The 12,523-nt window shown below is 36.8% G+C and overlaps 1 protein-coding gene across 1 annotated transcript in view; it reads left to right on the top strand.

Annotated features, from left to right (window-relative positions):
* CREB3L1 (cAMP responsive element binding protein 3 like 1) overlaps positions 1 to 12,523 on the top strand; it is an 89,803-nt gene that overhangs the window by 33,076 nt on the left and 44,204 nt on the right. Inside the window, exon 2 of the mRNA XM_039358525.1 lies at positions 9,144 to 9,372. Within this exon, the coding sequence (XP_039214459.1) occupies positions 9,144 to 9,372 (229 nt within the window). The remainder of the gene's footprint in view (positions 1 to 9,143; positions 9,373 to 12,523) is intronic.

The following is a 12,523-nucleotide window of genomic DNA, read 5'->3' as shown; positions in this document are numbered from 1 at the left end:
CAAGCTCAATAAACTTTTTTTTTTCTTTTCCACTGGATCATCCTTTTCCAACCTGAGTCCTTGTAACATTTTGGTCTTAACTCCTCTCCCCTCCCTCTTACCATCCTTGGGGTTTGGGAAACTCTAGGTTGCAGTCTGATACATTTAGAAAGTAGTATTTAGGAAAATAAGGAATAATAAAGAAGTGGGTGCTATTGAACCTACTAAATTCCAGACTGCTTTAGATTCACACTCTTGCTGATTATTTTGGATCACTGACAGGTTATTATGGTTTTGTATGTAAATATGAACTCCACCCATTGGAGATAACAAGCTTTTGAAAAAAAGAAAGCTGAGGATCTGTAATCTCACTAGGGGGTGTCCCTAATAGCTTTCAACTCTTTTCAACCTTGATTCACCCCCTCCATGTATAAACTGTGATTCATCCCTGCATGTTGCCTTGCCTGAAATTAAATGGAATTTTCAGATTTGAAGTGTGCAAGCAGTGTTTTTTTTTCCCTTCAAGAGTGTCTACTCCTTATACTATCTTTGGCAATTACCATAATTATACCTTATGTCAGAGCATAAACTACAATAAGTGCACAAACTACTTGTTGGAGTGGGACCCAGGAAGAAACTAAAACCAATATGTGGTTTTAGTACTAATCTGGTAAATGAAGACTTAGTCAGAGATAAAAGAGAAAGGCATAGTTGAGGAAGGTGACGCATCACGAGACACAACAACACAGACTCTTTGAATCATATGGGGTCTTGGATAGTTGCAAGCTTTAGCATTTGTTTCACGCAGGAAATCTAAAGGAAGAATATTCCAATATATGTCCAGCCTTCATTCTCAAGACTTCTCTGAGGGCATTTCATATCTGATAGCTTCTTGGTTCCATTCTGCTTCCTGTCAAGGATTTTTCCTTAATATTCAGTTAAATTTATTATTTTGTAACTTAAGCCTATTTGACCTGGTTCTGTCTGTTAAGACAAGAGATAACAAATCTTGACATCTTCTGTGAAGTACTCATTTGGGATATTACGGATTTAATGTTATTACCTTCCAGCATCAATTTGTGAATCATCACTAGCGCCCATATTTCTCTTATGTATATACTGTAGGATTGTCCCACCATGAAAAAAGCTGTTTCATGAGGGATTATATTAGTTAATTATGGAAATTAATGTTTGAATGGCTCAACAAGTGTTAGTCCTAGCAACAAATTGGTAGCAGTTGGGAACTATTTACAGTACTCCAGTAAGCAATTAATTTGGGGGCCAACATTTTTTTGGCTAAAAGACACAAGGTGTGGATTTTACCATATAGCATTCCTTCGTAGAATAATGTATCGTTCACATAAAATAGTGCATATGCCAGCATTGGAACTTTTCCCCACTGAAATACAAGAAAGAGCAATGATGTGTATGATGCCATCTTTCTGGCATCTGAATCTTGTATCTGGAAGTCCAGATATAGGGTTACCTCCTTAATTCTCTATCAATTATAGTGTATAAGTTTAATACAACACTGAGTGTTACTCTAAAGCAGGGGTGTCAAACTGCTGGCCCGCAGCCAGTTTCATCATACCGAAACCACGCCAACCTCATTGCCAGCAATGCAAAAAGAGTCATGGTGCGTCGCAACACGTCACGTGACATGGCGAGTTTGACACCCGTGCTCTAAAGTGAATCAAACAAGCTTCAGTTTTATCTTTGGCAAAACAAATAAAATGATAAAAAAGCCAAGGTATAAAACCAATGTATAGTTTTAGGTTTCATGGCTCCCTGTCACAGCAATCAAAAATACTATTGAACCCTTCTGTTTATATGTTCTTTCACATTTTAGGGTAGGTCTCCCCAATGTAGCATCTTCCATATGTGTTGATTGGACTACAGCTCTTATCATTTCAACCAGTCATATATCAACCATATAGGCTAGAGATAATAGAAGGCAGTTTCATGTAAAAGTAACATCAGAGGTTGATGAAGATGTTGCAGAGATTCTCTGCCCATCTTTCCAGTTTTAGCTTCGCACAATACACCACGGAAGTAAATATTTTAGATTGCTAAATAGATGAAATATTATTCTCCCACAGTTTTCCTTATTAAATATAGACAAAGAATAGTATAAGCAGCCTTTCCTAAGGTGGTGCTTTAGTATTATCTTGGAATTCATTTCCTGTAATTCCCAGCCAACATGTTATACTGGAACTGCCATTAGACCTTTTACCAGTTCACAAGAACACTTTTCTCAAGACAGCTATCCAAATTATCTAACCAAATTCTTTAATTCATTCCTGAATTCTCTTTAAATCTGCAAATCAGGTTTTTGAGTTCCTGATCCATCTAAATAGAAAGATGGTAAAGTCTAAATAAAATATATTAAAGATTGTTAGCAAATCTAGATGTTCTCATTTTTGTTTTGTTTTTAGATTTTCATTTTATCTTTTCTCCAACTTTCATGACGTCATGTTTAGTAAACCACATTACAGTGGATTAACTAGCAGAGACTAATTTTTTAAAATGCCCAGGTACAATCCATTGCCTTGTATCAGATGTATAACTTCTAAAATACAGATAAACATTTTACAAGTGTGCAACTGTGTTAGTAGAAATGGTAAGTTTATCTTACAAATTTGGGCATTTGATGTTCAGAGACAGTAACATGACTGAACATTGATATTAGATATCGCCTTCCTTGTAAGTATCGTAGAGATAATTTCTTTGAGCAAACTAAAGATTCTATATAATTTCATTTGAGATTCATAGCTACTCAGTCTGTTTGAATAATTGTGTGTATATCTCTCTTGTGTGCATTTTGAAAGATTTCACAATGCGGACAACTGAGATGCAGTTGAACGCATAAATATTTCCATGTTGAGGTTTCTGTCATAGTCCCATTGACTGAGTATATATTAAACTAGAGCTTTCTTTTAACTACACTTGCTTTATCCTTTTAAGAACAAAGCTGGAGACCGATATTTGGTAAATGGCATTGATACCAGTATTTCTGCATCCTTCTTATTGCCTGGCATTTATTTACACAATGATATTGTCTTTGAATAAAACAAACAGATCTTTATGTTGGAACAGGAACTTACGCTTGCCTGTATCCGGGGTGTTCAGGTCATCTCCTGCCTCTGTCTTTTTCTTGGCAAGACTGACAAGGGATTTGGCACCCTGGGATAAAGCAAAGAACCATGTGTGCTGAAGGAAAGTAAATCAGAGCAACAAAAGGGTACATTTTTTTTTCCTGTTGGCGGTTTATATAAACCACCACTTTAAATATTTATTCATATCTATCTTTTCCTTGAAGATGCTATCTTTAAAAAGGCAGGCAATATAACTGTAATATACGAAACATATTTTTTAAAACAACCACATTAGTTCTGAGTAAAACTTAGGTGTGACGGTATTTAATCTCATTAGTATTCCTGCTTCTGAGCCAGTAACTGGCTGTTAGTTGCAATGAATTTTGTTTTGGTTTTAGCTTAATTCAGCCATTGGGTTTCTAAGACACATTTTATCCTCTAGTATAATGTGTGTATCCAGCCATTACAGCTCATTGAAGAAATCTTAGCTTCAGGCAATGTGTGAATCTAAGTATTGCATATACTGTTCTTATGTAAATATTTAGTTAGTTAGTCAGATCTACATCCTGCCTTTTCTCCAGGATCCCAAGGCGCTGTACACAGCACTCCTTCCTCCACTCCTTCTCACAACAGCCTTGTGGGACAGATTGGGTTGAGAGAGGATGACTGGCTTGAAGTCAGCTAGTTAACCAGCTGCCAAAGCTCAAGAATGAGTAAATTGAAACAATTAGGCTTAATCCCAGGAGGGTTGAAGGTGAAGTTTCTCACTTCTTACATTTTGCACAGAAAAGCTTGCTTGCAACCTGTCAGGAAATGTGGAAAAAGGAGTGTTATTTTTTAAAGTTATATATATATTGTAACCCAGTGTAACTCATTTTTATGGCTATAGATTAAAAAAATAGCTTAATAAAAAGATTATACATTGTATTGCAACATGAAGATTAGTTAGCCTTCTTTGGCCTTCCATCTGTCACTTATGAACATTTTATGTCACCATCTAAAGCATTTCCTTTTCTAACACCAGCTTTTTCTTTCCAAACACCAACTCAAAATAACTGTATTTTTGCACAGTAAATCTGAAATAAATATGCAGTTGTTGAATGATATCTAGAGCATCTGGTGTATCTTGCTATTTCAGCATACAACTTGCAAGATTTCATCACTAGAGAATTCCAAGGTTATCAACTGCTACAGAAAATAATAACTTCATTCAGACGATCAGATTGCCAATTTAAATCATGTAACTGTAAATGGAATGGACAGGCTTGGTTTGCATTTCATCCTAAGCCATGAAAAAAGCTAGGCATGCTGCATGATCATTTATTTACATGGATAAGTATGGTGTAAGAATACAGTTAATTTTTTGCATATAACCCAAATTTCTACAGTCATTGGATGTGATCTGTAATATGAAGTGTGAAGAACTATTGCTTGTTTAGTGTAGACCAATGGTTTATGGACCCCTGGGAAGAGGCACAATAGGGGGTCTGCGATGGCTTGAAGAAATGTTATGATTTAAATCTTGAGTTAAGTCATGGGAGTCCATGGCAACACAAAGTATTTAAAGGGGGTCTATGGTGAAGAAAAGGTTGAAAACCACTGGTGTAGACAATATTGGACTAAATGGACCTACGCCTCTCCCAATCTTAGATTTGATGCAGATTAGATATCATCTGCAGATGATACAGAACTAGAATAATTTGTTATTTGATCTGTGAAAATTGCCCCTGAAGCTTTTCATTGTCGTCCAAAGGGAATCATATGTTATGCATGTATTTATGTTTTCTTAAAAAACAGCATAGAGAAACTGTTTAATCTTTTCTCTTCCAATGCCGTACTATAAATTTGAACAGTCTCTCTCATTTGGCTGCTTAAACATACTTGTTCCTGTATCCCCCAAAGCATAGTGGGATTCAAATATGTGAACAACCTGTTATCTGTGTGGATGCCACTCCCGGAAGTCCGTTCTCAGCCTGGGCAACAAAAAATTAGCTACGGTTCTGCCGAAGTGGTGTGAACCGGCTGAATCCCACCACTGCCCCAAAGAAGTTTGTAGTTAACAGCTCCTAACATTGTTTAAAAGACAACCTAAAATGAAAGAATCCCAACTCTTTTCTTCTCATGTTTTGTATATATGCAAGAGTATGTATGTAAAAGAAAAGAGAATGGAAAAACAAAGATGGAGTTAGAGATGAAAGTCAATGCTTATCTAGAGTGCCTCCCTCCCCACCATAGATAAGGAATGACATCCAAACCCACAAGGACATCTTCTAATCTAGAAATATAACTAGCATTTCATAGGAATGTTGATGAAAGTGGAGCTTCTATGAATATGGAGAAGAGGAAACATAAAGATGCAAGAGGACAATTTAGTTCAGTGGTTCTCAATCTGTGGGTCGGGACCCCATTTAGGGTCGAACGACCATTTCACAGGGGTCGCCAAACAATGCAGTCTGCCATTTTTCCCCCTTTTCCTTAGCTGTGCTACTCCCTTTTATTCTATTGGCTTTTGAAAGCCAATAGAATAGACTCTCTTGAATAGAGTCTAATTCTATTGGCTTTCAAAAGCCAATAGGAATTGTCCAGGCTGTCTCTGCCCTGCTGAGCCCGCCAAAAGCCCCATTCTGCAAACGGTGCTGCAAGTTATTTGCAGCGAAGGCGAGCTGTCTGGAAGCTTCCACCCCTCCCTGCTGAGCAACTACTAAAAATGTAAGTAAAAGAGGGCCAGGGGTGGGAGGTGGGAGGCCGGCAGATGCAGGGAGGATTGCTGGCGCGCGTGGGGCCCAGCGGGTGCCTTACTCCCTTGGGCTGGGCCAGCTGGTGCCCCAGCCGGTGGTCGGCCTGCGCCGTCTCTGCTGCTTACCAGCTATTCCTCGGCCGGCGCAGGGGGCGGCACCACGCATGCGCAGCGCTCCCAGGCAGGGAAAGTCCTCCACTTACAACTGGTTGGGTAGTCCTCGACCTACGACCGGTTGGGTAGTCCTCGACTTACGATCGGTTGGGGGTCGCAGCATTAAAAAGGTTGAAAACCACTGGTTTAGTTCCTTTCGTTTTGCAGACATCAAACTGAAAGGGAGTTCTTTTCCGTAATCTCATGGAAAAAATAGGAGAACCAGTCTGGTCTAGTGGTTAAGGTGCTGGTATAGAAACCGGGAGTCTGTATGTTCTAGTGCTGCCTTAGACATGAAAGCCAGCTGGATGATCTTGAGCCAATCACTTTCTCTTAGCCTGCCCACCTCACAAGGTTGTGGGGAAAATAAGAGGAGGAAGGTATATTGAATATCTTTGCCACCTTGAGTTATTTGTATAAATAATAAAGGGTCGGGTACAAATAAATAAATCATCATCATAATAATAAATAATAATGTAACTTGAAAAATACATTTTATTTCTTATTGTATCTACTTCCAGCTAGTCACTTTCTGGCCAAAACTACATACCAAACATAAATTATGTCCTAGTAAAATGTAGGTGGATGATTCCATTAGCTCTTCAGAATTTTTTCCCAGTGGATGGGATCTTAACTTTACCTACTTTCCTTTACAAAGGGATCAATATTCTTTAGAATGTAGCGCTTCCAGTCTATCTATCAGATAGGAATTCAGGTTTACTTCAAGATGTTAAAAAAAAAATCTGGAAAACTAGATTTTACAAAACAAAACAAAACAAAAACAGAACTAGAAGCTGCTAATATATATTTAAACCATTGTTCTGATTTATTGGATGTGAGTTATTCAGTCATTGAGGTATGACCAAATCAAGTTAAACATTGCTAACAAGCCAAATATTTGCAGATATTAGATAACCTTGTGCTCAAACAATTATTAGATTTAAAAAATAGAACTCTTTTTATTTGGTTAAATTTCTTTCATTTAAATGTATTGCTATATTTAAAAAATGAACAGGAATAATTGGCCTTGGAACTTACATGCATCCAGAGGTGTCTTCTTGTTATCTCTGTGGCCCTATCTATAATATTTGTTAGTATTTGTTTCTAAGTTCCTCGGGTTTTGCATTATTTAAAGTTTAATGGATGGGTTGATTTTGGACATAGTGTGAAAATGTTCCTGTTTCTTATATGAAAGCTAAGTCCTGTGAACAGAATAGAAGGGTGTACAATTTTCAGCAAAATGTGAGGAAAAGAAGTACTTAGTCACTGAGTGAAGAGATAATGGCAACATATTTTAAATTGCAAAAGACTAAGAAATATATCCTAGTAAGATAATTTTTTAAAAAAACTAAGGAAGATAAGAAAACAACTTTTGAAAGATCATCTCCATAACTGCTAAATGCTGAGAGAAATAACAATGTTTATAATAGTGTTTCCTGCAATAAACATCATTCACACAGGATGGTCTGGAATACCATTTTCAGATACAAGGATCATGATACAGAAAAATATGTTTAGATCTGCAGATTATTCCTCCCTACAAGGAAGATTGTGGGGAGGGGCTTAATTTACACTAGTGGTTTTCTTTTCTTGTAATTTGGTCCATCAATATCGTCCCCTTCCCATTAAGCTGGTAATATTTATTTCTTTTTCTGTATTCTCTTTTAAACGGAAGAAGCTTCTTGGATGAGAAGTGAAACATTTTTCAAGGAAAAAAACCCAAGGAAGTCCAGTTGCCTTTTGGAAAAGCACCTTTGGGACAACCATGATCTGGACTGAGAATCTCCATAAACTTTAAACTTCTATATCACTTTTTTCAAAGACTCTAGTTTTCTTGTGTTACCAACTGATATATATTTCAATCTAGCAGAAATGTAAATTTTACTAGTGGACGTGTCTAAAATTATTCTTAAAGTATTTTCACTCATCTTCATTTTTTATCTGGAGAAAAGGGATTTTGCCAAGAGAAAATTGACAGATTTCCCTGAAGGCTATTTTCACGATGCATCTATGTAGAAACACAGCTATGAATTATTACAGAATTTTTAATTAAATCTGATTCTTGTTACTTATAAAAATGAACATGCAATAGATTTGTGTGTGTGTGTTTAAAAAGCAAACAGTATGAATGAAGGGAAAATAAATCTGGATTCATTGAATTTCAATAGAATTGAAATTCTATATAGCTATAATGATGTGTATGAAATGGATGCACTTTTTTAAAAGTATGATTTGAAGCAGAGGTATGACTTCTTATGTCTTCTATAAGTATCACTACTTTACTGTGACTTGTGACATGTGCTTTCATTGTAAACATATATAATAAGATGCTCAAGACTCTTTAATGTTCAGTCTGCTTCTCAAGTTACCACTCTGTGCACTGAGGGTACGTAGAATTGGATCACATTATAAAACAAACCTTTGTACTGTATTAATACTGAACAGTATTTTGAATAAATATCAGTATCATGCTGCATGAGTTTCTGCCAAGGTTTTTCCAAAGTTTTGTATGACAAAACTTTCCACAAATGGATATGCTGTATAGAAAAAAAGGCAGTGAAGCGATAAGTTTCATAGTAATCCTTAACATCTCCTTTCATGATGAATAATGTTCCATCCTCAAACTATGAAATGATTTATATAACAATTTAATTTCACAGTTATTTATGAGAACATCAATATGATACCCCAACTGCATTTTATAAAAAAATAATTTAGGTATGTGCGCCTTTGATCATTGTCACTGCACAGAAACCTAATAAAGGTGCTTTGATAGTTTGAAAAATGAACACCAACACAGTGTACACACCAATGAAGATGATGAGAGTTGTAAGAAAATATGTTTAAAAGGCTTCAAAGTAAAAAGAAAGTAATATACTTCAAACCTGTATTTCTGATGTTCCAATTAATGCATTTCAATAAAACATGAGCTTTATACAGAGAGAATAAAAATGTATTAAATGAAGGTGAAGAAAGTGGGCAGGCATGTACTTCATTGTGGATTTTGGCTGGTTAGTTTCTTCTGAAGCTGTGAAAACAGAAACAATAAAAGATGAATATAGTTGTTTCTCATCCAAATGATTTGGCTCACAGTGTGTCTGCTTGGGATACGTTTCAGTAGAAGGCCCTCTAGTCTCTCATGGAGATGATGTGGTTCACGCTTATCTTTCCTTTCTCAGCATTTCTCCGAGAGCTTTGACCACTTCTCTGAGAACATGGAGGACTTTTCCAATGAACTGTTCAACAGCTTCTTTGATGACCCCATGCTGGTGGAAAAGAACCCTTTGCTGGACATGGATCTGGATCCTCCCACTCCTGGCATCCAGGCAGAGCACAGCTATTCCCTGAGTGGAGACTCTGCTCCACAGAGCCCTCTTATGCCTGTCAAGACAGAAGAAAATGCCAGTGGTGAGTAGAAGAACCCTGAAGGCTTTGATCCAGAAACATATGCCCAAACTGCATCATATCCTCTGCTGATGTGATAGAGAAAGGATGATATTGACACAGGCAGGTCCAATATGTGTTTCTTCCAAAAGCGCTGTTTCTCTTGAAAGCAGACATCATCTGCTGTTAGCAAACTGCCCCTGCTTCCTGTAAAAGCAGTCCAGAGTTAAAATTGGTTCCAGGCAATTAATCTAATCCATTTTTAACTGATTTAAATCATCTAATGATAAGACAGCTGACATTATTCAGTTAGCTATTGGAAATAGAAAAAAAGTCAAGCCAGACCGGAAACATATATAGGTTTTATCTGCCTGCTAATATTCTCTCTTTGGAATGTATTATCAGGAAGCCGAACAAGCTATCTGGGGAAGATGAGTGGTTGTGCTTAAGCCAAATAAGGGATAGTTCAAGAAAGGGGGTGGGGGGAATAATGGAATACTACACTGTTTAAACATGGTAATTAGGAAGTGAGTTCAATTGAATACAGTAAGACATACCTTTGAATAAATATGCACAGGACTGTGATACACATATCAACAAGCTGAAATTAGAAACTAAACTTCCCTTTTTTATAATCTCTTTTGTTGAAAACAGCAATAATGGAGGAAATTGAAATAGAGATTTAAAAAAAAATAAGCAGGGCTCTGATATAAAAAAAATACTAGAGTTGACCTTTAATTTCTCATCAGGATCTTCAAAAACAGACAAAACATGGGTTTTGGCCTCATGAGTCACAGCAAAGAGCCAATAACCCACTGTTTTAAGAGAGGAGAATGCTTACTGTCTTACAGTCATTTAATATAAAAACTGACTATTTAAGTCCTGGATATTGTCCAAGAAACTGACCTCTCACTACCTCTCATTATTCACACAACATTATTGTAGATCTATTAAAGCAGTGTTCTTTGCCAAAGAGGTTTTTTTTTTTACTGAATAATGCTAAATAAATTAGTTCCCTTGGGGAACTAATTCTGATTTGTTTCTGGTTCCTTCCATCCACTGTTTCCATTCCTCAATCTCTAAAGAGTTTGAAACTGATCTACGATTGCCCCCATACAAACACCATGAGCCTGGTGAGCTGTTACAAGTCCTAGACCAACAAAAATCCAAAAGAGAAATTGCTAGTATTCTCTTCCTAAATTCACATTTTCAGTATTTGATGCTGTGTAGATTCATTTGGTCTTTTGCTAAATGAATATGTAAGTAGCAATATTTGCTATGACAAAAAAAATCCTGCAGCAAAGCAACCATTCCTTCTGCATTTAAAAGCCTCCTGTAAGCTCTGGTGGTAAAATTACAGCTACTAGCAAAGCTGCAATCAGGCATTTTTATTGATAGCTATAATCATAGCTGCAAGTTCCTGCAGTGGCAGAAGTACTCCATATTCACAAAAGGGTGCCATAGTCAGGAGTTGTTCTTCATTGTAGACAGAAACTAGGGAAAAAAATAATAGTAATGTGGAATAAGAACAATCACTAGAATAATGATATGTCTGCATAATTACTGGAATAATGCTGCGTTAGTAGTATGTGATTAACCTAATGCGCATTGCACTTGGATACAATGTATGTAGCAAACTCTCTCCATTGTATACCCATGAGAAATGAACCTAATGTATTACAATGTGTATTACAATGTGTATTCCTTTGTTCCTGAGAAAGGGAAAGTATAAAACTGAAATCTGAACCCGCCCTCGGGGTTCAGAATTGCTGGTTGCTACTGCTTCTGAACCTGCGCAATAAATCTATCTGCTAAAATCCTCTGGAATTCGTAAGAGTCCTTCCGTTTTCCACAAGAATTCCTAAATTTTGCTTAAATACAAGAAATGACTTTATGATAGTAATATTTATATATGAATGGAGCAATTTACCAATGGAGGTTATTATTATGGTTCAATGCACATTCAGCCAGATGTTTAGACTGGATTTGCACTTTTACTCACCTACGGAGTCCTTTCCAAGGACCTGGGATAGGCAGATACTGTTTGATGGTATTAGAAGTATTGTTGCAGGATGTAAGCTTTTCAAACTAAACTGCCTTTTGCAATTGGCTAGTGGTGATTCTGAATGCTGATGGTGTTCAAGTGGTGCTCCAGATATTTTGGATTGCACCCAAGGAGCCTATTGTTATTAACTTTGCTTTCTTTTACTACAATCATTCTACTTCTATTTGCACGTCTTTGTATTTCTGATTTTCTCCAGTTCTTTTCTGTTTTGCTGTATTATTATTATTATTATTATTAGTAGTAGTAGTAGTAGTAGTAGTAATAGTATATTAGTATTATTAGTATTATTAATATTATTCCTATGAATCTTTTAATTTATCATTCTTTCTAGCAAAAAAACCTCTTAATTTCTTCTTCTCTTCCCTTTAAATCAGGGATGGATAACTTCTAACATGAATATATTCCTTGAGGAGATCTCCTGGTCTTGTAGTTCCTCTCTCCAATTCTGTCCATGTATCTCCTCTAATTTGTGAGGAGAGGAAATTTGGGCCCTAAGTGTGTCCATGCAGGTTCAAGCTTAAGGATTTCAGGCTTGGAATGCATTGACCCTTTCTACTTTGGCTATACGTTTATTCTGATGTGCTTGTCTACAATTAGTCTTACTCATAGGCTGAAAATTGGTTGGCCAGTTTAACTCAATTTACTAGAGCATAAGCACTGAAGACAATTTCATGTGTGATAAAAAGGGAGAGATTTTCTTCCCTTCCCTTTCCTTTTCTCCTCAGCTCACAAGAAGAACCTACAGAAATCCTTATGCTTTCCATCTGGTGCTAAAATACCCGTTTTGTAAACTGAACTGACTTTAGAAAAAAATCATTTCTCTGTCTGACCTTGTGGCACAGAGGAGTAGGTAAACTGGTGGAACTTATTTGATTCCTGAGCTATGTCCTTCAGGCCAGTCTGCCTCCCTGAATTTTGAGTACTTCCCAACCGACTGATCTAAGCCTCAACATCAGGCCTGCTCCATTAAATAAAGCTGGGCTCCATGTACTAAAGCTTAAATGGCTGGGTTTTGCCCTGAAAAGTTCTGTAATACTCACACGGAAAAGGAGGTTAAATAAACTATGTCAATTTACCCTCTTTTTCCCCACCGCCAAGCTCTGGGCGGCC

Source organism: Crotalus tigris, unplaced genomic scaffold (genome assembly GCF_016545835.1).
Source record: "Crotalus tigris isolate CLP2741 ecotype Arizona unplaced genomic scaffold, ASM1654583v1 scf7180000017576.4783729, whole genome shotgun sequence".
Classification (NCBI taxonomy): Eukaryota; Metazoa; Chordata; class Lepidosauria; order Squamata; family Viperidae; genus Crotalus; species Crotalus tigris.
Note: the sequence above shows the minus strand (reverse complement) of the source record. Positions and strands in the feature narration are given on the sequence as shown.